The sequence below is a fragment of the Thunnus albacares genome, chromosome 13 (assembly GCF_914725855.1).
Source record: "Thunnus albacares chromosome 13, fThuAlb1.1, whole genome shotgun sequence".
NCBI classification, from domain to species: Eukaryota; Metazoa; Chordata; class Actinopteri; order Scombriformes; family Scombridae; genus Thunnus; species Thunnus albacares.
In genome coordinates, this window is record NC_058118.1 from 6,174,550 (window position 1) to 6,201,409 (window position 26,860).

At 41.5% G+C, this 26,860-nt stretch overlaps 1 protein-coding gene across 1 annotated transcript in view; it reads right to left on the bottom strand.

Moving 5' to 3' along the window:
• The window catches only part of spns2 (spinster homolog 2 (Drosophila)), a 68,001-nt gene extending 44,249 nt beyond the window's left edge, over positions 1-23,752 (bottom strand). The window contains exons 1-2 of the mRNA XM_044370199.1: positions 23,265-23,752; positions 3,227-3,292 (exon numbers count right to left, since the gene is read on the bottom strand). Of these exons, the coding sequence (XP_044226134.1) occupies positions 3,227-3,292; positions 23,265-23,496 (298 nt within the window). The 5' untranslated portion in view covers positions 23,497-23,752. The remainder of the gene's footprint in view (positions 1-3,226; positions 3,293-23,264) is intronic.
• Positions 23,753-26,860: the final 3,108 nt, after the last annotated feature.

The following is a 26,860-nucleotide window of genomic DNA, read 5'->3' on the forward strand; positions in this document are numbered from 1 at the left end:
CCACACACAGAACAGGGCACAGACAGTCTGTGAGCTGTTTTGAGCACCGGCTCCTTATTAAGCTACCTCCCCTCTGTACATCCAGCCTGACTGATCCAAATAACTCTGCTTCCATGCTAAATCAGTAGAGGATAATAACTATGCCAGCTTCCATTATAGGAGATAATTTATCCCATTAAGACCTTTTTTTCCATGATTTGCCTCAAAGCACTTTCAGTACAATAACCTTAGCATGTTAACAGGAGAAGAAAGCCTTCTCTCAGATTTCTCAGTCTGGTGAACAAAAGGGCTCAGAACTCCCCTCAACCAAAGGTTATACCATCCAGGTGAACCCCCCTCTCCTCTTTCTCTTTTCCATTAACCTCCCGTGCCCTCCATACCCTCGGGACGGGTCCCGTTCACAGCTGCATGTGAGTGTCACTCACTTCAGATGGACCTTGCCTGACAGCCATTAGCACAGAGGCGTGTCTTTTCCAGTGGGAGAGCTGAGCTCAGGCTATCCTGGTGCTCTGACAGGTCTGCTGAGCTCAGGTGAGACCATCTCCGCATGCTGATGGACGGGCCGGAGAGCTCCAGGCTCAAACAACATGCCTTTACCTTAACCTGACTGACAGCTATGCACACCTCATCCTCTTACACAGAGAGCTGAGGCCTCAATTCCTCGGGCAATAATGACGCACATGCATACACATGCATACACAATAGAAATGACTACATACCTCTGTCAGTTTGTATTGTGTAAGCTGCTTTCAGGGTCAGTGTGGCCAAATAACATAAATAACTGGTGCTGTGGAGGCTAAGCTATGTAGAGGCTGAGCTAACCACAGGGTGTTTTCCATTTGTTGTCCTTTAGCATGTAAACACTAGTTTACATCACCGCACTGCAAGAAACATTCATCTGACCAAGCCCTTCAATCTCCCTTTATTTTTCTTATTTTACTGTCAATGCGGTGAGATAATTCTACTTCTTCTTTTCTAGAAATGAGGATCAGATTCTTAAAACAAGCCAGGGAGGGACATGTTGCTATGCTATAATAAACAAAAGTCATAAAACATGTTGATTTTCATTGGAAACAGATAATATCATCTAATGCCACTGGCTGATTTTTCTTGTTCCAATAAAATTACATTTTAGGAGCCAAGAATAGACAAAATATAGACGTTTTTTCCAGCGCAATCAAAATGCAAACACTGCTGCAGGTTTCAGGGGCTCCTCTAGTGCTCAATCAGGATAGTATTTCCCAAAAGTAAGCAACTTGTCAGTTACTTGTAGATATGGGAAATTTTTTATTCCAGTAGTTTTGATAAAGAGCCAAAGAAAAGGGTCAAAACTCTCCATTCTTCAAACGGACCCAGAACAGAGTTCATAAAGGGATTCTGACTCAGACTTCTCTTTTTTCTTAGACTTGGATCCTGTAGTATGTGGTCAGTGTTTTTTTTTTTTTTTTAAAGGTGTGAGGGTGACCTGGCAGCAGAGAAAGAGAGAAAGCCTCAGCGCACGCAACGCCTACTGCCAGTAAAACACCTACGTTGGCAGTTTGCATTCCCAGGTGGACGGAAGCTGCCAGGACAGAGGCAGCGAGGAAGGAAAGAAGGCAGAGCTGGCCTGGCCTGCAGGTGCTCACAGAGGCAAGGATTGTTCCCTCTGGAGACAGAAGTCGGGGGGTGGGGAAACCGGAAGGGACATGTGCTTACTGTAAACATATACATGCACACACTGAGACCCTCCACTCCAACAACCCCTCATTACATCAGCCCTGTAACCTCCCCTTCACACCTAGGCTCCCTGTCTGTGCCCACCCGCTCTCGCAGCTCAAGGCCCGGACAGCCAGCATTCCTCAGGCCGTTGTGAGATAGAGGTCGTCTGGGGATCAGGGGCCAAGCGGAGTCTAAACCATGACAGGCCAGGCAACACACAGCAAACCTGCTTTTAGCCTGGCCGGCTGGGTGCCTCTCAGGGAAGTGCAAATGCAGACGGTGCAGAGGGCAAATCAGCTACATATGCCGCTCCACTAACAAACCGCGTGTGTTTAAGTATGTGTGAGTCTGTGCCAGTCTGTCTGTGTGCATAACCCAAATAATAAGCCAATCCAAACAGAATTAAGAGTCAAACACCCTTCACAGCTTCCTGTTTCTTGTTAAGATTTCATACGAATCTGCTGGTGCAGAAGGTGCTGGTCAGAGCAGACAACACCTGGAAAGGTCAGTATGTTTTTATAAATGCAGGAACACTGATGATTGAAAAAAAACGATGCCTCTTTGCTCACCCTCATGCTTTGCTTGGGCAAGACTCCTAAAAAAGTATTTGACTCCAGACATCATATGAAAAAAAGTTGATGTGGAATTGAGTTCAGACTGACGTTAATTTTTTATATACTGCTACCAGAGGAATGAGAAAAACATAATAAAGGAGATGAAAGAGAAACAATGTGTAAAGTAGGAACTGAGAGAAACGTCACTTCAGTGAAACGTATATTCTTCATATTATGTCGACGTTTAGTGGAAATGAGATTTGGAGGTGATGAAATGGCTTATTCATTGAAGAGCAAACAGAAATTACTACAGTGACTTTTTTCCCGCAGGGTATTTTTGTCCTCAACACACCATTCAGCTCACCCCAAAGTTAGCCTAAGAACATCAAGTGAAAGAGGAAACACTGGGCTGTATTCTTTCCCCTCAAACTCAAACCTGCCTGCTTGCCCTCAATGGTGCTTTGTGTGCAAGTTTGTTGGTGTTTGAATGATTCTGAGGTCACATGGAGACAAGACCGGGTCCTGTCCTCCAATAAGAGAGCTTTGCAAGGTATCTCCCTAAAAGGTGAATTCATTAGGGTTTAGATTGGAGCAGGAAACCCTGCCCTAAGCCAGAGTGCGCAGGCACTCCGGGTACACTCCGGCACGCAGGCTGTCAGGAAAACAGCCTGCCTGGCTCCCTACTTTGTTTTCCTTTCGATTGACCTGCCCTGCTACTCCCAGAACTCCCTCACTTCAGCCTCTGATTTGTTGAATGTTTGCAGACAAATATGAGGCAGGGCTGATTTTTGTGTTTTTTACAAATCTGACAAATCATGTCGTGTTTTTTATTTAAATCCTATGATTAAAAAAGAACACCTTAATACATCAATGTCATTATTGTAATTTGCCAAGTCACAGGACAGAAGTGAATGTGTTTAGGTGTTATTCAGAGATTTTTCACACGTGTAATTATGAGATTAAACGAGACTTACCTGTTTGCAACAAGCCGATGCTACTGTCTGTTTCACCGTAATGCTGCTGAATGTCGAGCAGAACACCTGCAAACAGGACGGAGAGGGAAAGCATAAATGTGGTTTCAAGACATGATGATGATAACCATAATCAGTGATACTGAAACACACAGCTCCCTTTGACTTAAAGCTAAATTCATTCTGGCTTTATGGTAGTCTTCTGTGGCTTATGATTATTGTTGGAAATGATGGATAGACAGTACTTAGGAGCGATCATTCACTTAACATCCCAGGAGAGCAATATAATATCTGTGATAAGTGCTCTCTTGGCTGACATACATTTTAGTAAAAGATTTTGCTGCAGGGTGTTATATACAAACAATTTGCGGTGTTAATTCGCTAAACACACCTTCCTCTGACACAAAAAACACACACGCACACACTTTATCCACCATTAGCTTCCCACTGGCTCATGTAAACAGCTCTGGGGAGCGGCTCCGACACAGTGACTGGAGTTGATTTGGGTTTACCAGATGACACTGCAACCGACTGTGTGAGGTTAAATATATCTGGTGGCTCTCATCAGTCAGCAGCACCATAACACCCCTCCACTGTGAGAAACCACAAGATCTTTGAAGTTATCTTAATCCTGTTACTGTAACCCAAGAGCATTTATGCCGGAATGGAGAAAATTCACATACTATGCATCGCTTTGATGCCATCATGAGGTGAATGGCACCTGGCGCTTAGCCAAAGGTAGGACAGAGAATATGTGCTCATTACAACATTAAGTGTGTGTTCAATGCAGCTAGCATGCTGTCAAACCCGTAAAAGGAATCCCATAAACCCTTTAAACACATCGTAAACATCAGAAGATGAAGATGAAGAAGAAGATCAGAGGGTGATAAACTGGGGTTAAAGAAACCCCTTTAAAAAAACATACAATTTTAAGTATCAGTAAACAAGAAGCTACAAGTCTCATCAAATGAATTCTTCTTCTCTTGAGACCACCAGCTTGGAAGGGTTCAAAGTCCTGTTTTTATTTCTAAAAAAGAAAAGAGGAGAGAAATAATGCATCTCTATCCTAGAACTCCTTGCAGTCCAGATGCAATGTGGTGTGCTTGGTGGTGCTAGCTGGCTCTCTGTGAAACTGGCAGGCTGGTCTTGGGGATTGCAACACAGCTCATGAAAATGGAACAGCAGCATGACTAACATTTTAAAAAGCTAGCAGCCTCTGATCTGTCTGCTCCTCTCCTCTCCTCGGAGCCCAGCAGACCAGCATAACCTTGCATAACCTGACCTCCAGAGTAGTGCACTGGTGTCTTTGTAACTGTCTCTCAGCAGTGACTCATATGCATCATGTCCTTGTCACCTCTGGGATTTTGTCTTGGAGGATGATGATAAAGATCAAAGCCAAGCAGGTAAATGGTTGCACTCGACATGATAGCTGTTGTTGAGTCTGTTATCTTTGGAACTGGCATTGCTTTGTCAACAGAGGAACACCGCAAGTTTTAAAGATTTTAAAGGTGTGATGCAGAGGCAGGTTTAGGTTGGACTATGAGCTGGGAGGAGAGACATACGTCAGATTCCTGTCATCTGAGTCAAAGCACCTGCTCACATTCTCACACCACAGGCAGCATTCTTGTGCAACAACTCTTTGCTCTTGTTTCCCCTTTCATAATTACCTGACTTAAAGTCAGTACTTGCATGCTAGTTATCACCCAGTTTCAGCGAAACTCACTGTTCAGCTACATCATCAATACGGAGAATCAGAATTTCTCAAAAGCACATAAAAATACATAGTTCAATTAGCTACATCACCTCTGCTTCAACAGGTAGAACTGTGTTCCTTGTTAGCAGTTCCTACAGCAGCGAGAGCACACAATATGGCAATTATACAGTAACCGCTTCAGGGCAGCCAGGCTCAATTTAGATTTCTATGCAGGTAAATCTCAATTCGCATCCAGTCCGAGTGAATGTTGGACGAAATCAGAATCTGACAGCATATGTCACATTTCATTTATACACCTCGGGGATCTAGTTAATTCTCGTGTCCGAGGGGACTTAAAAATAAGAAAGCAGGTAAGGGCTTTGCTGAGCTGAGCTGATTTGATCTGCCACCATCACTCACACACTGCCACAAACACACACTTGAAAGCACATATAATCCTAAAACACATCACGTTGTCATCCCTTCATGACCTTGGCAGACAGGTTGGCTGTGACAGTGACTCTGCCCCCCATGTCAAGCCCGTCAACCAGCAACAACGGTGTTTAACACTGTACTACACAACTGCAGCTGTACTCTAATTATCCTGGAAGAAGTGCCCCCCGCCACACGCACACACACCCACCACACACACACACACACACACACACACACACACACTCACACACACACCAATGCATACACACAGCCTGCTGGGAGGGGGATTCCTACGCCAGATGGTGGAGCGTCCCTCCTGGACACTGTCTGCATTTGTCTGTGCCACACCCGTCTACACTCACGACACATTTATCAGACAATCAATAAAAGTAGAACTGGCAAATTAAAAATAGGAAAACAGAGCAGTGGATGTTAGATAAAATAGAGCCATATAGCCACTGTGTGATAAAGTCATGTAGGGACAAATCCAACAGGATTAGATCTATTAAAAAACTATACGATATACATAACATTCTGTATTCCAGCAGCTACATGTGTATCCATTTAAATAGGTGATAGAAGTCAGATCTAAGCAACAGTGTTTATTGTACTGGATTCAAGTGCAACGAGCTGTGTAATGAACTGTTCTAATCTGTAAGGGATTACAGAGAGCCAGCAGCTCTGTGTTTGTGTAGCAGCCTATCAGTACTATCACCTCTACTCTCAGTGAGGCCTTTTAATGCATGTCCTCTCTGTTTCTCTTACATCTCTTATTCCTTTCAGCGGCACCTCTCATTGTCTCACTCTCTTTCTCTTTCTTCTCTTTTTCTCATTCAGGCAACATGTTTTTTCTGACTTTTGAGGAAGTGTTAATGATCATGTTTTAATAAACGGAGGGAATCAGTGATGTATCAGATGATGAGGTAATACAAAGACGGACCCACGCCCAAGCAGACAGCACCCAGTTTAGTTGCCATGGCAATGCTTGTACGCACACTAGAAGAGATAAAGGTCGAGAAACCACAAAGGAACTCAGCTTTACAAATCTCCAAAATGTCTTTTTCTAATACTTCCCTCAAAATTCCTCATGGCAGCTGCCTCCGCTGTTTCTAATTCACTGTGAATATCAACCTTTCTGCGACAGGCTTGTCTCTGCTGAGGTGTTCCTAAATGACACAGGTGATTATACAATGCCAGAAATACCAAGAGCAATACCATAGCAACAGTGAAAAGAGGGATATTTTACAATATAGCTATATACAGTATCAGTTCACCACTGTGGTTGTGACAACACTGAAAATTTAACAGCACTGATCCGTTCAATTGAACAATGTTAATGAGTTTCTCAAGTCTCAGGCCTCCAGGGGTCCGTGTTCATCTGAGCATGATGCCAAGCAAGAAACATCACAGGAATGTGGATCTTCCTGACAGCACACAATAACACCAGCTACTTGCATCTTCATTGAAGGTGACAGCACTCGCAGCAATGTACACTAACAGCTACCCTGTAAGCCACTCCCTCCCTAAAGTACCATACACTCCCTCAGTTCACCTTTACACCAAAAGAAAGCAAGCTCAAAGAAGTGGGTAAACAATGAGTCTGGAGGTTTTAAAGTCATTTATATTATTTTATATTATATTTATATTCTAACTGAAAGCTGCCCTTTAGTACATTTGTTTAGGGCTCGTAAAATTAGTCAACCGACTTGTTTTGCGGTATGTAATAGCACAGTTTTATGTATTCTTTGTAGCTTAAGTACCCCTTGCATGGATTTCTTGTGATGCTGAACTGTACACACTATGCGGTCGCAGTCCCTTACGGCAGTCTAAACACAGAGTTGACACAAAGTCGGGTGCAGTGTGGAGCTGAGACTTATTCCACCCTCTCATAAAGTCCGCCTTTATGGCCACTTTTTTCAGCGTAGCTCAAGAAGAAATGACTCAAATTGGTGAGCATACCACAAATGCTGCATTTACAGCAGTGAATGGTGAATGATCATTCTTCAATATGAATAGTACTTTCATTCACTCATCGCCGTTTCTATTATAAGGCCACCAGTTCACTGTTTATTTACTCTGCAGGCTGGGATTTGTAAACCAACGTAGCTCCAGAAAGAGAGGAAAACATTTTTTTCTTTTTTTCTGTGGCATCATGCTCGCAGGAAGATAACAACACATAAAAACTCCAAACCTCATATTGACACCACCGCACAGGTATTTGTTGTGATTATTGGAGGTGAGCCCAAAGTCTTCAGTTAAAACAACACGAGAGCGCGATCCAGAGGAAACCTTTAAATGAGGATACAACATGCTGTTTCTGCAAGGCAAGCTTTCGTGTGGTGACGCACACTGCCGGCATTGCTCCTCTGGGACCACCATACACTCACAATTACACCATAAATGAACACACACACACACACACACACACACCACACCCATACAGCCATACACAGAGAGGACAGATTTCATATCAAATCCCCAGCAGAGACTGGTGGATCTCTGGCCCCCTGGTTCTATTTCTGCTCAGAGAAACTAGGCTAAGAGGAAGGAGAGAATAGCAGTCCAATTTAACAGCGACGAGTGTTAAGAGAGAGACGCACACACACAGATAGACGAGAGGGGCAAAGAAATAGGTGGTAGCTACATCAGGTCAGACAGAGTTGAATTTTGTAAAGCATATGTTTCCATTGTTTATGTATATAGTATATGTGAGTATGTGTTCCCCTTTCCCCTGGTTTCACTGTGTGTGTGTCTGAGTGAAAGGGAGCCAATGGATGGAAGTCATTCATTCTGGCCAGAGTGTGACGGGCAGCGGTGAACCGCTTTGCTGATGTGGCCAGATCCTTCCCCTCCATTCCTGCAAAGGGGTGATCTTTTCATGTCTCACCCCTGTCAGTATAAATAGTCTGGGAGAGAGAGAAAGGGGGGACGTAATGAGTGAGGAGAAAGTGCATGTTTGGGGTTGTTCTTGTGACCAATTTTTAGAGTTGAGCATGTGAGAGACGGTAAGAAACAGCGCGGAGAGAGAGCAACAGAGTGCAGAGGGACTGTGGCCGGCGGGCTCCTGACCGACTGCTCTCCTCCCTTGCCATGTGGCTGCAGTGGGCGGGGGAGCGCTTTTTCCATTCCACTTCCTCTCCCTGCCACACAGAAAGGAAACGTGCTGCAGTGCAGATGTCTGGGAAACAGTGTAGAGCAGCCTGCACGGAGCTTGTACAAGAGATGGATTCCTCTATAAAATCAACAAGTCCCAGTCCTGCTTCATTGTTCATAGTCTAAAACACAAATGGGTTAGGGCTGCTATGTAAAAAAAATTGAATGAAATGAATGAAATAAAAAAATATCCATCTGAGAGTTGAGTCATGTTAATGAAATGCAGCTACGGTCTTGATTGATGCAGAGGAGAAAACCCCACATAAAACATAATATGTATGACACTCACATTCTGGGTATTAGAGCAAATAATATGTTTATTTTCTTTGCACATTCATTCAGTTTAGTTGTTCGATTTAGTTTTTTGTGTTTTGTTTCTTCTTGGGGTTGGCTAATGCTAAAAGAGTTTTGGGGTCATGTAGCGCTCTAAAATTGACATTAACACTGCACAAACAAACTCCTCAGTCATGAGTAAGCCTGAAAACTCACGGATGTATAATTCAAACTGGATTTTTTCAATCATATGTCATATTCTCACTGATATCTGTACTGTAACAACATGACCACACCCCCAATGCTCACTCTATTTTCCACGATTCCAAGCTTAAAATTCTCTCTGAAACCCGTGACTCACTACCATTATAACAGTTGTAGTCAAAATTGTAAAGTAGATCCTAAAAAAAGTAAGAGTAAGTTTAACTGCTGGTTTCAGTTCATGTTTCTTTTTGTATTTTGCTGACTTTAACGTGTGGATGCCATGTCAAGAGTCCGTTAAATTTAAGAGTTTTAGTTTCCTTTAACTGCATTCACTTCCCACTTGTACTCCGATTCAAATAATTGCATTTGCTATAAAAAAGTAAGTTCAAACAGAAAGTAAAACTCGTTGTTTTAGTTCATGTTTCCGCTAATGTCAGCGCTTACAGATAGTTCAGAGATAGTTTACTAACCAATACAGCACTATCATACACCAAGATGAATATAATCAAATCAGAACTCTGGCCAGTGTGTGAGGATGAATATGCTGTTATTTCAGTCATAAAACCTCTCACATTTGAGACAGCTTTCACTCTAATCTTCTTAAAATTTGATGCAGCCAAACTGGGGCAAAATCAAATTCAAGGCCTGTGGGTTTGCCAGACTTAACCACTTTGATTAATAGGCCTTTTGTTTTTTACCTAATTTTCTTTCACTAATCAAAAGCTTGAATTCAGCTCAAGGGCTGCGGTGCATTAGTCTCAGCCAGTATGTGCTAAATATTTGATGGTTGTAGAGAGGATGCATGGTGAAGCATCAAGGGAACAGACTAAACCTATAGCTCATCAATAATACATCCAGGGGCTAGCCCACTTGTTCGTATGAGATAATGCATTAGATGTATTGGAAAAAGATGCAGTGAAGCAAAGCAACGGTATTTGAGATGAGACTGTCTGACTGCCAGGGGATCTCCGTGAGCTGCACTTGTTCACACCAGCGTCTCTCAGGAATACTGAACAGCAGTTGAACTCAACCTTGAATGTGAACCTGGAGGAGTGTTATTGATGTGGAATTTTGAAATGGAGCCACATTAACCGGAGAAAATTGTTAAGAGAGGCTTAAACAGCGTCCGGTTTTATTTAAAAGAGAAGTGATATTGACGAGCGATTGGCAAACTCACAAAAAATGCCCAGAGTTTATAACCAGTTTATATTTAGCTGGCTGAGTCTTAGTCCATTTAAACATGATCCCAGAAACCATCCTCAATGGCACAACAAATATTAACACACATGTTGTCAATGGCAAATATAACCAGGATGAAATGAGCTCTCAAGTTGTCAGACAATTATAACCAAAGGTCAAAAGCAAGCTATCCCACAAACACTCCCACGCTGGGAGTCAATTTGATGCTTATTGATGCAAGGGGTAAACAAAGGTTTTGATATATAGTTTATCCTCAGATCTGACCCATTTATATCATCAACCCAACACTAGACAGATGTATTATACATGATTTGCCCATATTGTGCTTTAATTCCTCTAACATTCTTTCATTTACTTTGAGATATGAGCAATGGTGGGAAGTGCCGCCTTTCATTATTGAATATGAAACTAGTAGAGTCGCTGTATTTGCCTAATGACATTCATTCATTGCGATATAGAGTGGGTGAGAAGAGGGTTTGCATGGGAAATGTTTTTTTCAAGTAATTATGTAGTAATTTCTAGTAATTTCTAGTGTGTTACTGAAAAGGATAAAAGACAAAAGATATGTGACCCTTTTTTCAAATTGTTTTAATGGTTAGAATGACAGTGCCACTATGCTCATGTTTAGTAAATAATGTTTACAATGTTAATTATCTTACTTTAGCATGTTGCTAACATTTGCTAATTCGTAATTATTAGGCTACAAAACAGATACAGATACAGTTGATGGGAATGTTTTGCAGTTATCTGGCCATAAACCCAAGTATTGGACTAATTAAAATTTTAAAGTGATGATAACACACAAGAAAAATTCATGCCAATTTCATGCCAACTGACCCAGCAGTTGTTGAGCTATTTTAGTCTGGACCAAAGTGACCAACCAACCAACCAACCAACAGATGGACACACAAACAGACTGACTAACCAATTGAAATTGCCATCCTCATAGACACGCTGCTAGTGTGGCTAAAAATACACACAGAGACACACACAAATACACTACACTCTTGTCTCCACCATTCTGTGTAATGTAGGGTTATGTGAATATATGGACAATATCTCCATTAAAAATTACAGGTAAAAGTTCACTTGTGTTCACATATGTGTGTGTGTGTGCGTGCAGCAGACAGCCAGCACCAGCACATGTGAATCTGAGAAATCCTGTCAGTAATCCGAGTGTTTTTTTACATAACATTGTTGAGGATTAAAGTCATTATGTAGTGTTTTCTAATGAGATTTCATTTCTCCACTCAATTTGACCTCTGGTCTATGTGTGGTTATATTCTCTCTCAATATGAGGATGTGAGGAATCCGTTATGGGTGGTATTGAAACTGCTGCAAAATTATCATAAACTGTACAGTCAAGACAAGCTTTGTTAGATTAGCTTACTTAATAACACTCATTTACTCAATTAATTATCTGAAGATAAAGCAGCAGGCTGTAAAATTCTTCATTTTTTGATACTGTATCTTTCTACCTTAAAAAGAATATATTTCTGTGTTCTCTGCTTGACACCTGACTCATCTACTTCATCTGACTTACCCTTGATTCAGCCACAGCGTGAACTGCAAAGCGTAACTATAAGATGTCCTCAGGCTGTCAAACTGACTGTCTAGACCCGCATGCTGTTTCTTGAAAAGAGAGGGTGCAAAGTGATCCCAAGCCATGATAAAAAGACAAGAAAATTGGTTAAGATTTGTATTTTCAGCTCAGTTTAGCATCAAAGAGCTATTTTCTATGGACAATCACAGTGCTTAAGCTCCGTAAAATGGAGAATACAGGGAGACAACAGGGCTCCATCTTATAGGGCTAATATTTATGGCACGTTGTTTTTTGGCTTTTACTGTTCAAGAAGAAAATCTAAAAATTTTGAACTGACATTTTTAAGAATTTTTAATTGGAATGGTATTTTTTGGTGACAGAGAACAAAAGGGACTGAACCACAACGATTCATTCACAGCCTAAAATTGTGTGAACAGACTAACGTTGCGACACTCCTGTGTCTTCATCAGAGCCCAAGTGGACAAAGATGTGAGGCAAACAACATATGTAATCAACCTCGCTTTTTGGTGACAATTAGTAAAGAAAAGAAAACCAGATACTTCAGTGTCATTAGGAACTAACTGTGTCTCGGGTTTCTTGAGTCTAGCCCTGGGATGTCACCACAACCATGCCATGTGACTTATTGTCCATTTTGTTACAAGACTGTTCGACTGGATCGAGCAGATAGTAAATATGACAGATGAAACAAGGAAGGGCTTTGCTTCTGTTCCTATGCATCAGTCACAATTCTCCGCTGCAGCCACAACTACTCCATTCGGGCCATAACTAATGGGATATACTGTATCACTCCCATCCAGTACAATTTAACTATGTAACTATGTGTACATTCTACCCTTCTAAAACTACTTCAACACTGTATTGACTCCTGGGAATTTAGAGATGTGTAAATATGAATGCAAAACATGTTATTTTTCCATCTTCAGGTTTCCTCCTGAATTCCCATCAGAATAGCAGCCAGAGGGAAGACCAATCAGACATATGAATGCATTTTTATTCTGAGATGCCATCAAGGTGACCTCTCTATAGTTGTACACACATTACTCAAAAGCAATAACTATCTGACTGATGCCCCTCGCACACTGTGTCTTCATTCAAGGGGAAAGCCGCTAATTTCCAACTCAATTTCAGCCCGGTTATGGGGAGGACAGTTTAGCTAAGGCCGTGGGCTTCATCTTTCATTGTCTCATGAATTAGATATGCATCTCATTACTTCCTCTGCTATTTCATCAAACACTCTGAGAAACCCAAATATGTCTTTTTGCACAAACTTATAAAGAACGACCCCAGATACCATATTAAATCCCTTGTGGAAATTAAACACAACCCTATTTCTTTGACAATGTGTTTGAACTCATGATAAAAATAAAGTATTTGACCCCATTTCCAACAATGAATTTGATAACATTTCAGTCAAATTTCTCAATCATATAAGGTGTCACCACATGAGGTGTGTTTGAGCTCTTCTTGGCGTGGGAAACCACACCAAGCCATCTTTATTGTTCCTCTAACTTCCTCTACATACCGGGTCTGTTTCATTAAAGAGCAGCCTACATACCTACAGCACAGTACACAGCCTAAGGCCTGACACACTTATCAGTCAGCCATTAAACTATACTGAGAAATATGTATTAAGCTTTGCACTGTTGTGCAACCTGAATGACAACATGGGCTAGTCAAGTCAAGTCAAGTCAACTTTATTTATATAGCACCAAATCACAACAGAATTTATCTCAAGGCACATTTCCCAATTTACAGAGACCCAACATTCCCCCATGAGCAAGCACTTGGCGACATCGACAAGAAAAAACTCCCCTTTAAAGAGAAGACACTTCGAGCAGAACCGGGCTCTAGGTGGGCGGCCATCTGTGTTGACTGGTTGGGTTGGTAGAGAAAGAAGGAGGAGGAGAGGGGATAGAGAGACGTAGAGAAGCACAGCAACAACAATGATAACAATAAAACAATAATAATAATAGAAATATGACTAATAATAATAGTAGTAGCAGTGGGTTTCAAGCTGGACCAAGGGGACAGCAGGTGGTCTGCAACCGAAGGTTACCTGAGAATGCACAAAAATCCTAGTGGTGCTGGAGGCCAGGGTAATGCCATCCAGAGTAGCTATATTATTAGATAATGTGTTTCTAAGGTGTTCAGGGCCAAACACAATAACTTCAGTTTTGTCTGAGTTTAGTGCAGAAACTGCAGGTCATCCAGGTCTTTATGTCCTTAAGAAGTGGACTGATTGGTTTCATATGACTTCATAAACATAATTGGGTATCATCTGCGTGACAATGGAAATTTATGGAGTGTCTCCTAGTAATATTACCTACAGGAAGCATTAGGTAAATAGTACTGGTAAAAGCACAGAACCTTACGAAACTGATTGATTTCACAAGGACTGAGTGATTTTACCATATTTTTGCTTATACTTAGCCAGTAATTTTAAATGGGACTCTATGTCGCCCACCCTGACCCAAGGAATACATTTGACTATGGTCGCTGGTGTCTCCAACTTCACGTTTCTCACGATAGAGCCGCTAATAATCAGAGCTGGTTTCTCAGCGGGTGTGTCGCTGAGTGGTGGTGAAGTGTGGGCTTCTGCTTAAGGCCATGCTTCCAGAAATTAAACACAGAACATTTATTACATGTACCATTTTCACCAAAGGAGAAAGAGGAATAGCTAAATACAAGACACACCAAGCAAGAGAGAGCAGGTCAGTGAAGGGCCGAGAGGGAAGCCATCGTTAGCTGGTAAGCTAAACTGCTAAGATAAAGTAGCTAGCAGATCTGAATAGCGTGTAACCAGCCGTGGGATTAGCGAGAGTCGCTAAAAGAAGGAGAGAACCAAGAGTGCTTGAGCAGAATTAGTGTAAGTTTAAAAGTACGGCAGGTAATTATCCACATTAATAAAGAATATAGCAAAATTAACAGTAACACAGCTGGCAACCGGAAATGTGACAACAAGCTTACCGCAGCACGTCAGCAAGGGCTACTGTGGTAGTCTGCAGTCTTGTCTCTTGAACACCACTAATAATCTAATAATATCTATATCATGTAGAAAAAAAAACAATTGCAACAACCACATTCAGCAACAGATTCAGCCAAGATGTATAATATTATATGTTCAGTGTTATAAATACATGAATGTCTTTTTTGAAGTGCTGTGGTGACAGCCTGCCTGCAGAGTTATGCTTTTAGACATTGACCAGTAAACGTTTATGGTGCTGGAGAATCAAAATAACACTGTAATAATTTACCCTGGGCAGTGACGTGTGACCAACCATTCTGGTGTACAAACCTAATCTCAGCCTGTCATTGTCTAATAGGGGAATTCTCCCACAGTGCAAACAGAAAAAAACACAGTTGTAAAAGTCTACTTGCCGCCTAATCAAGCTGTGCAATGCCACTTTATCCAGAGTTTAAATTAGAAGCTGGACTGATTGGAAAAGGTAATGTGATGCTGCCAGACTCTATAGTCCAAAATTAGGTTTAATATGCACATGTATCACATATGTCATTTGTCTCTGTGACAGCACTGATGTCTTGGAAACACAAAACCAACACATTCTCATAGGAATTCAATCCTAAGTGTGAGCCTTTTTACAGCAGAAAGACACACTGAGGGCTTGTGTGTACGCGTGTGTGTGTGTGTATCCACCTCTGACCCAAGGCATTAACAGAAAGATCTAAGTCTTTGACAGAGGTCAGCGCCCTCATTCAACCCTGGTTTTTCCCACAAACACAGTAATGCATACGACAAACACAGTAATGAAAATCCTGCTGCAGTCTCATCTCACTCCGACGACATGACAGATAACCACAAATGAAATCAGAAAAAGAGCTGATGAAACATATTCACAAATATGCGCAAACACACACAAGACCTCATCCCGGGCCTGATTGGAGAATATAAAACATTACGTAATCCCTCTGCCAGGCTCGACTGTTTGCTCTATCACATGTTAATTGGGGAAAAGATTAAATTTTTCCTCAATAAGGAAGCTTTTCAAATATAGGGCTGCTGTAAATAAACACTCTAAATATTATTCTAGCAGCTGTGGGAGCTTTCAGAAGCTGAGAGCTAATATTACTGCTAGCTGCAGGTCTGCTTTCACAACCACAGGGTGTAACAGGTCAATATTAGATTCCGATCCTCTCAAGAACAACTTGTTAATGTGTCCGAGAAAAATCCAATTTCAGTGTGTCTTAGGACATTACAATTTCATCACTTGTAACAAATTCCAAGCTGTTGTTCTGTTGATCAATATTCAGGGTCTCTGAGTGTGTGTGTCGCAAGGATATGAGATAGAGATTCAGTGGTCTTCCATTTCCATTTCCCCACCTCAAATTTCGGTGGCCTCCGCCAAAGCACCGGGCTCAGGGGAACATTTGAATATGACCTTCACAACACAGAAATTTCACTTGTTTATGTTGCTTTGTTTTGGTTTTTTTTTCCCTGTATTTTTCTCTTGGTATGTGTGTTGAAATGGATGTGAATGTCACAGAGTGTTTTGGGTGGCTGGAGGAAAGGGAAATGCGCAGAGTAGTCTAAGCAGCGAAAAGGTCAGCCGTCTGACAAAATAAAAACCGGTCTGTTTTTGACTCTTCTACTGTAAAATAACACAATTCTACTCTTGCTCAATGTTATCTATAACATTATTAAGGTACAAACAATCCAAATACCTTCGTATATTTTATTTCAACAACATCAGCAGGCTGTTCAAATTTACAGTGCTAATCAAAAGAGACGGAATGCAGGGAGTGAGGAAACCAAATTTTTTCCTATCACATTTTTTAAACAGGGATGAGCTGTTATTTGACAGCGTGTCAAACACAGCAAAGTGCACAACACATCCTAAATCTCTCCTCCTTCCTTTCCTGCAATCTTGCCCTCTGCCTGGAGAGACGAAGTACAGCGCTTTCTGCAGGTAAACACTCCAATCTTCGTAGATAATGAGGCAGGAAGGGAGGGGCGTCTTTTAAACACGGGGGCCGATTGCGGTTGGGTGCTTGGAGAGGCCGGGAGAATCCCTCTGCTTTTGCTCCTGACTCAATCTCATTGTCATTCCAACTCGAAAACTGGACTGAATTTTATCAGATCTTATGGTTGTAAACCCAAAGCAAACTCTGTAGGTGGAAGATACAACGCCAAAGAAAACAACCCTTTATGTGCACACACACTCCTCTGATTGCAATGATTATCAGGCTGCCACTCACCTTCACGTGTCAAAGATTAACAAGCAGCTTGAGCAAGCACTGTTGCCTTTTAAAAGTTAACTCATCAGGCTACTAGATGTCAAACACATAAGTATGTAAATGATAAGAAAAGGCTTTGTGTGTTGAAACAGCCACTCAGATCCTTGCCTGATACTGGATCTTGTTAAAAACATGACGCTTTGTTCTAGTGCTAAATGGATGTGGGGATCTAAAGCCTGGCCAGCACTGAGTAAAAATATCCTCTCCAGAATGCAACACATGTAATGGCCTCATAATTGTGATGAGTGATGGTAGGATACAAGGCTGGGGTGATGCCTAAATAACAGCTGTACAAAGGGGGAAGAGTCAAAGTGACCATCAGCGGGACCATGAAACGCTGCATTCCTAGTCGGGGGTCACGGGGTAAAAGCTGCTGCTGCTAGGGCAGTGCGTCTGCTTGATGGTGAAATCTGGAGTAGCCACATGAAAGGGCGTGTACTGGCAGAGGAAGGAGCTCCGTCTAATTCCACTGGTTACTATTACAGACGTCGGCTAAATCGGAGCCTAAAGAACACACAGACTGTTTTCTCACAGCAGTGGGAATGGCACTTTAGGATATAGACATAAAGAGATTACTGGGAGATCTGTGGGAAAACAGTCTGGAAAAGTCCACTTGGTAGGATATCAAGTAATTGTTAATGACTCCATTTAATAACATCTGTTGAATAATGTCAGTATTTTGCTGTCAACAGTGAAATAAAAGATGTTAAGATTCGGGGGGGGTGGGCGGGTGTTGATGTATAGTAAAAAATGTGCAGAAACGATGATGATGAAGGATTCTTACTGTACAGCGCAGTTTGTCTAATTCAAAACAGCTCAACATCAGATGGAAAAAGCAACTGCAAGAAAAAGGCAGTAACCCTATAAAATAAATTACTAGAGGGCTCTCCATCTTTTTTAATGCCTCTGCTATTGTTCAGAGACCTTTAATGTGAACGCTATAAAACGAGGGAGGGTGAAATTGGGAGAAGAGTCAAACAAGCAACAGCTAAACCCCAAAGCAACTCAAGCATGGCCCACACCGCCTCTCACACAGTTTAGCAGTGAGGAGACACTTCCTCTATTGTCTTTTCCTGACATATCCCACTACATATTCCAACACTTGTTACTGAGAAGATCCGCGGTGACGGCTTTCAACCAGCAGCCAAAAAAACCCCAAACTTCATAGTTACACCCTTATCTAATTTTGTATCAGCATTAAGTTTGATTAATACTTGAATGTCCCTGAAAAACACCAACGCTTTCTTCACTTCTCTTCTTTTCAAGCATCTGTGGAACCGAAAGCTGTGCTGCTTCCTACATTTTGAGCATGTTCACAGCAGAGAGAATGCTTTAGGTTGGGACAGATTGAAAGAACATGTAGAAGGCAGGAAATACACTCAACATTTACCCTGCCTTTTGCCTTGAGTGGAAATGGTAATGCAGAGGAATGCCCTGGAATAGTGAGGACAGTAATAATGAGTGACCACAAAGGAACCGGACGTAGCTATCAGGAATGAATCTGCATAGCTTGTCAGACTGGATGGATGGCTACATCTTTCTTACTGTGTGACAAAGAGCTTGCCTTAAGAGGATTATTACCACACGGTCATCTGTGTCTACAATGCAAGACTCCAAAAGTTCACATGCAAAGGTCCTGCACTTGTCCAAAAGGATGTGACCCTATTTTGGGGTATTCCTAGAGTGACAGCTTGACTGAGACAACTCAGCTTAAGGTGCCTGGAGGAAGCACTAATCTGCAGCTCCCCAACATTCCCGGTCAGATTAGGCTGCAGTCAGTACCCCTCAAATTGGCCCTTTGCTGGCTGAGAAGGGGATGACTTTGGGTGCACGCAGGGGGGTGGCTAGAGTTAACGGAGATCAGGGTTGACTTACTTGCCAAGTAAATAACTTTAAGTGCAGAGTGTCTGCCTCACATATCCTCATATTCAAAAAAACAGCTAATCCCCTCTTTATGATAAGCTGTCGAGGAGCTTGGACTGTCTGCTGTGGGACTACAGAGAGACCAACAAAGGATTTAAGGTTTCAAAGCCACCTCAAATTAAATTAAACGTAGTGGTCCTCTAAATCTCAGAGCTCTTATGCACTCTAAAATGCAAATCGAATATGAGTGGCTGTGGGTTATATGGCTGATTCCAAAAGGCTTGACACAGTGACCCAGCCGGGGCATCGTAATTCATCCAGTCACTCTGGCCGCCAATCCAATCTTGGTCAGATCTGATTTACCTGCATTCTGCTATTTGGAAATGCTATGAGCAGTGAGTGATCGACCTCCTCAAGCAACCACACGTAAGGACACGCTCAAATGTCCTAGACGCTCCTCATTTCTGTCTTGTCTGCATCAGACAGTCGTAAAAAATGAGTACAAGCTTCTGAAGGAGAGTCCCAGGTCAGATTTGACCCACCAGCTGAACAGCTGAGCCTAAAGTCAAACTCACAGTGCTGTCATTCACACCCTCCTTCTCTTCGGCATCCCTGAAACTTAATAGCGGTGTCCTCTGTGCCTGTTCACATAAGTGTGTCTGACAAAAACCAGATCACCTGTTTGTTTGCCAATCCCACAACAGAGAAATATGAAAATTGCAGAAATTTAAACTGCTTGAAACCCCTTGATGATCCCAAGCTGAACACACTGGATTACAAAAATGAATAAATATTGAAATTGCACTTAAGACAGGTAGAAAGATCAGTTTATGGGATGGAAAAGTAAATACAGTCATTTGTTTTCATTATAGAAAATGTAATGGAAAGAATGAAAGAAATTTAGAAATATATATATTTACTTGCATTTTATTACATGACGTTTACTTTCTTCCTTTGTGATTCAAATGACTCAATACAGTGTGTTTTCCCTCATTCTAAAGCCCTGCTATGATCTAAGAAATGCCTTCCAATATGTAATTACTTTGTTTTGAAGCTGTCCCTCCTCACAAAGTGGTGGTATTAAATATTCAAGTCTTGTATAAAGGATATTGGCAGTAAATCTGTCAAATCCAGAACAAACAACCTCCCGTAAAAAAACACATTGCGACTTCTCCCTTCTTTTGTGGTTCTCACCATCATCTTGGATGTCAAATATTGGAACCATAAACTGCATTTTTTACGTATGTGTTGTTTTTTTTTTATTTGTGTGTGTGTGTGTGTGTTTGTGTGTGTGTGGCTTCACCTCCGACACAAGGGATTAACAGAAAGAACCAAGTCTGTGACACTGCTGTGCAATGCTGGGTGCAATTTTCCCATCATTGTTGTGGAGCAGAATAGCCCCGGTGTCTGGAATGGTCACCCTCTGTCTCGGCGACAATGCTTTAGTGATCCACACACACTACAGTAATGGCTGTTGGTACAAAGACCTTTTGACGTTGTGGGGGGTAAGAGGGGGGTGGCATCGCTCCGGCTCAACGCTGCCTGCATACTGCGTCCACTTTCCTCTGCCTCTGCAGCAGCCGGCCCCTCCCCTCACAACTCCCCTCTCTCATTCAGCCCCTCTTGGAATGGTGGAGGGAAGCTTTTCTAATGTGTGTTTGCTTTCTGTGGATGTGCGCTCATGCTTGCTTAATTGACATTAAGATCTATGAGTTGGGATGCACTTTGGGTACCTGCTACTGAAGGGGGTTGAATGAGAAAAAGAAAGCAGGAGAAGAAGAAAGCGGAGCGGATAGAGACGAGAAGCTCAAACGGGAGATCGAATCCTGATGGTGCATGAGGAAGAAGGAGGCGGCAATGGAACGGAGGATAGGAAATGACCGTCAGTTTGTAAGCAGACAAACTGACACTTTATGCCACTTACAGCAGTCTAATAAGCTCAAATATTGAATCAGAAAAAGACAAAATTTAAGACAGACATCTCATTAGTCAATAACTAAAATCCCCCATGATATCTAATATAGTGCACCATATTGATATTATATTGACGCATCACGCAGCTCTGCCTCCATACACACACACACACACTTGGAGAAAACACTCTGCTATCAACACAGATGCGCTGCTTCCACAACCTAATTACTACTGCAACGTAGCTCACACAGCAGGAGGGGAGAGAAAGCCTTGAAGAAAGATAGAAGGAGACGGAGCAAGAGGGAAGATGACAGATAAGCTCATGCCGTATGTTTTAGTTACGTTGGTTGCACATGGTTGCTGGTCCTCGTTCTGTGCGAGGGTCCGGTGCACATGCTGCCCATGCATAATGCAAAACAATCGAGCAGCGTTCAGGTGGGATGGGAAGGGACCCCTCTGCGCCACATGCACTCAACACAGCCTCCCCCACTCCTCCCTCCCTCAACCCCATCATCCCGCGCTCCCTTCCTTCCCCCTTTTCCCACTTTCCCCTCATCTCTCTTCAGTCACTCTTCCTCCTGTCACTGCACAGCATGCGCTCAGAGGTCCAGCAAAGTTAACGGCTTAGCAGAGGATTTGAACCCTTGCTATTCGTAAGATATTGTAAAGAGCAGAGGCAGTTTAGAGGATCATGATGGAGAGGACAGAGGAGAAAAGAGTTGTTTCCTCTGAGCAAAGAATTTAGAGGTGTAGGGAGACTTACTCATCCATGACTGAGGATGAAGATGTGGCTTTTTTCAAGCTATCTGCTCTGACTGAGTGGTGCTTGAAGATGCTAAGATTAGATATGCCACTGTACATCAACACAATCTTAGCGTGGCTGTAGGTTGAGCAGCTAAAAGCCTCGCGATGCAATGATCATTCAGGTGCCCGAGGCTTTGTGGCTAAACTCTTTACAGTTGACAGACTGGACCTGCAGTCTTCAGGATGATAAGATGTAGGCATGTGACCATTTAAGTGAACACATTGTTCTGTTTGCATTAGCCACTCCTTTCTGCCAGGAGCCACAGAGGAAAATTCAACATTGTATTCAGATTTGTAGATTTCAAAAAGATTCATATCTGATATGATATGTAGCAGCTAATAAGTCAAGACGTAAAAGGATACTATAAATATCACAAGTATACTATTTTGTGATTATATCAAGTTATTAGTCAATCAGTAAGTGCATCAGTATAAAACTGCATTTCACTCAGGAAAGCATCTCTTTGTACAGAAGAATCTACTCTCCCCATGAACACACTTCCCTCCATTCTCCACTCTGCAGCAATATCTTAACCCATTCAGTGCCACAGTCCAATGTCCAAGCTTTGATAAGTAAATACAAACACAGTCACCTACATACAAAGATTAGGATAAAAGTCTTAGTCATTTACCAGAACAATGGGTTACATAACTCTTGGTGTACAATTAGAAAATGAAATTAAAAACATGCCAGAACATGATGTAAGAAGTGGACTATTTTAATGAACTGATTCAGTTTCATATCTCTTTTATAAAAATATTTTCCTTCCAATATAGACTGAAAAATATTTTGCTTTTCAAAATTTGCCCATTATCTTACTAACTTTTTTTTTTTTTTTTTATCTATAATTAGTCATCTTTGTCACAATTAGTCATCAATTCCATAATTAGGCCTAAATCAAACTCTCCAATAGCACGGGCTTAATTTCTATCTGTAAACCAGGGTGCTTGGTTCAATATCTCAGTGGGAAAATACAGGACGCTTGAGGAGGATTAACACCACATGGCCTCATCACAGCATCTCACAGAGAGCAAAATACAGCCTATTAGATGTGGACTAAATCGCTCCCAGAAACGGCGAGGAACTAATGACTGATTCTTTATAGTGATACGCTCTCTCTCTCTCTCTCTCTCTCTCTCTCTCTCTCATTTTGCAGTCTCAAAGATGAGCCCACAGCGACATCTCACACACACACACACACACACACACACACACACACACACACACAAACATACACACACACACACACATAGTGCAAAAGCATGCAGTCAGGTTCTGGATGGAGAGTTGATCGCCTTAATTGATCGATCTGCAATTATCTACCAGCCCGGGGTTAAAAAAAAAATCAGCACTGTCAAACATTTTCCTGAGTGATAGCGAAGACATCTATCTGTTTGATTTAATCACAGTTCACACATTCTGTACAACCATGAAAACACATAACAGCCTAGTGGTTTTAGCAGATTGTCCACTGCATTTAGGCAAGCCCATTGTTCCGCCCGTCTGAGCTAAGGTGAGCTGATGGCAGCTCCTCACTGACTGACACAGCTCACAGGCAATTAATGCATGTACAATGTCCAGCAAATGAAGAAAGATGCTCTATTTTCTTTGCTGGAGTCCCTTTGATTAATAAAAAAAAATCCTATTCTAGCTGTGACAAAAAGAGAGAAGACAGGTCTCTTACCGGCTACAGTGTATCTATCCATGTAATTGAGGACGTTCCCAAAGCTGAGGATCCCGGCAGCAACAGCCGGTGAGCGGCATCTGAGCAGCGCGGCGCGGAATTTCTGCCCCGGTTTGCACGGGTGAAGGTCCGGGTTGGATTTCAGTGCGGGGCTCATGCTGCCCGACAGCGTGCGCACCTCATCCGAACTACTGCAGCCTTCAATCTCACATCCATCGCTCTCCACACACATTTTTTGGCACGAAAGATCCAGCGCAAAAAAAGAAAGAAAGAGAGAGAGAGAGAGAGGGAATGGAGAGGAAAATAGTTCAACAAGGACCAGACTGAGCGATGGTCTGAGATTTCAATTGAAATTAGTCGCAATGAAATTGTTGTCTTGAGTGTTGAAACGCAGCAGCCGCTCTTCTCGGGATCATATTTTTCTACCAGTGTGCACTGACGGCTGGGTTGTGCGCTCCTTAGTTTTTTTTTTTTTTCTAAGGACCAAGTGCTGTGGGGGTGTGACCTGGCCGTAACTCCTCCCCTGTAGCCCTGCAGCGAATGATGCACCTGATACCGCTGCAGATGCCGGAGAGTGGTGTGGTTGGAAAACCCTCTCTGTTATTTTTGAGGAGGCTGGCGGTTGTGGGAAATGAGTGGGTGGGTGTGACTTTATTTATTTATTTATTTATTTATTTATTTAGCCTTTATAATCACACTTGTAAGGAAGCAATTGACTGCAGAAAACATGACCATTACTAGGCTGCTACTGAATAACTGGGCTAATATAAGTAGGTCACTCCTGCAAGTCTCATATTATTAGTTTAGGGTCCCAAATAGATCTATAGGTTAATTTGTGTATTTTTTCTCTATATATCTGAAATGCAAAGACAGCATATATTCATCTTTGGATTTTTTTCATTAAGGACGTGTATTAAAGCTTAATACAATGTGTATTAAACCTCCATACAATGTGTATTAAACCTTCATACAACTGTGGTGGTGACTTAGTCCAATAGACCATGCATGGTATAGAATATATAATTATATTACTAGTTATTAGATTTTGTTGTTGTTGTTATTTATCTGTGGGTGTACAAAACATACTAATCCAAGGAATAGCATGTTAAAGTGAGAATACCTATTTCCACCATGGTCCCACATGTGAAAAGATATATAAAATACACTCAACAAAAACATCATTGCAAACTAAAACAAAAAATGAATATGCATGCAAATACACTTAATAACAAAAGCAGATCAAGTAAAATGTTATTATTAATCTGTTATTCTGCTACTCCATAAATAAACTCTCACCTGAGCTCTATGTCTTTCTTATTTTGTCTTTATATTGAATAAAATCTTGCTCCTCAGTGCGCCACCAGTATAAAAGATGAAAGATCTACTGGCTATATTATGTACTCAAGTCACCTTACATGAACACACACTGGCATGAGTATAGACAACTGTAAGCATGTCCACTGATAATACTGTACATGTGATGTAGCATCTGTTGTTCTACCCTGAGCTGTACAAGCAGCAGTCCCACACATCTACATTCATCAATACCAATGAGAGCTTATGGAGGTGCATTTACAGTTGTGAATACTGAATGATGTTATATCACATCACCTGTAATTTGCATGTGCAAAATACCTTGTTCTGCAAAGCAGCAGGAGCTAAAGTTCACTGGCACTCTTAGACAATATTCTGGCAACAACATATTCACAGGAGAGTGACCTGTCTAATATTATCCATAAATACCTTACACATGTCAGAGATACTGTTTCGCTTCCGAATTTCACTTCTATTACACACAAATTAAAAATGATCTGGTCAGATGTGTGGTAACTCCTGTCAAAATGTTGGAAATAAAATGTCACATTTGAGTTCAGAAAAGCCCCCTGGTTATTTGGCTTTCACCACAAACAATAGGCTGTGACAGAAGCGCAAGTGACGTTCAGTTTCCGACCTTCACTGCTGAAGCCATAGACACAATAACTGTAAATGAACTGTATAACCCATTTTAAGGTGAAAGCAGCAGTGTATCACTGTTGTACACTGAATACATGGAAATTAGAATTTGTCTTCTTCTTCTCTGTGCTTTGAAAGGGCTATTTTTATTATTAGGAACTATGGATAAAGGTCTAATCACATGTCAGTCTCGTTTGCTTTGTAACCAAGTGATTTAAAAACAAACAGAAAAAAACCCCAAAAATCTGTGATATTGAACTTTCTCTGGTATCCAGCATTCATGTTGATGTGCTGAGCAAGTAGGTCAATAGCTCCTGGGGAACCACTAGTGTGACCTTGAGTCCACAGCAAAGACTAACTCCACACTGTGGAAAAAAAACTATTTAAGACATGTCTACCAGTTACTGCATCTCAAATCAAATGATTAGCTTCACACTATCTGTCTGAGCCCGAACTGCTAATCAATCTCCAACTCCTTTTCATCTGTTGGGTTTCCTACACTGCGTATATTTGGGAGATATTTACACAAAAGACAACGGTAGAGGTTTAAACAGACAGTGACAATAACTGATTAGTGTAAATGCAGTACTGAATTTTAAATTAGTCATTTTTTCACCAGCATAGCAGTGTCATTAGACCACTGGTTTTTCACTCTGACCCAAATGTCACCTTGTCTTTCAACTCTGACTGATTGTATATAGTATAGTATAGTTGGTCAAGTTCTGTATAAGTCAGGTCCCAACTAAAATACTGGTTGTAAGATGAAAGAGATGAAAAAATAGACATAACCAAAAGTTTGTTGTTGGTCTCCCCATTACACATGGAACTACTCTACAGCTGAAATGATTTGATGATTAATTGATTGACAGAAAATATCTATATTATATGTTATTTGAATATGTTAACTTGGGCTTCTGGGAATAATGATTGGCATTCTTCACTATTCTCTGACATCTTATATATATTTATATATATACAGTATATGTATTTCATAGAGCTATTGATAATAAAAATAATCATTGGTTGCAGTCTTACAGTACTCCTACCTTTCCCTCACTTTTGTGTGTGCAATTTGATAAAACACTAATAAAAATGAACACAATGTAAACCAAAACACTTCAGGCCTTAAAACTGGATTTTGACACAGTCTTTCTTTGACCACAAGATGGAGGACCTGTCATAGTTGATATTGTACTTCAGTGGTGCAAATTTCCAACAAATTTCAAATTAATCCAACTTTATAAACCCAAATGATACCGAGTAAACCTGGGCCCTGGGTGTGTGAGGTCACTGGGTAGTTTCCCACTTTGCCTGGTTGGTAATCCGACCTTGTCTGTGAGCCATTAAGTTTTTGTAAGTCACATTTACTTGTATATCATTCACTAAACAACAAGCTGTTTTGGGCACAGCGGTCAGTGGAGGCAGCAGTAATGCTGGATGAATCCTACTGTTGGACATGTTTGTCTGTGGCATTCCTGGTGGTTACAGAATAAACCTAGAGAGGGAAAAACATCTGGAAAGATGAGTACAAAGCAGCTGGCTCAGTTTCTGTTGTTTCTGTACTCATCTGACAGCCACCACTGTCCCCTGTGTTATTATAGTCTATAACAGCGAAGGCACAGAAAGACTTAAATGACTACAGG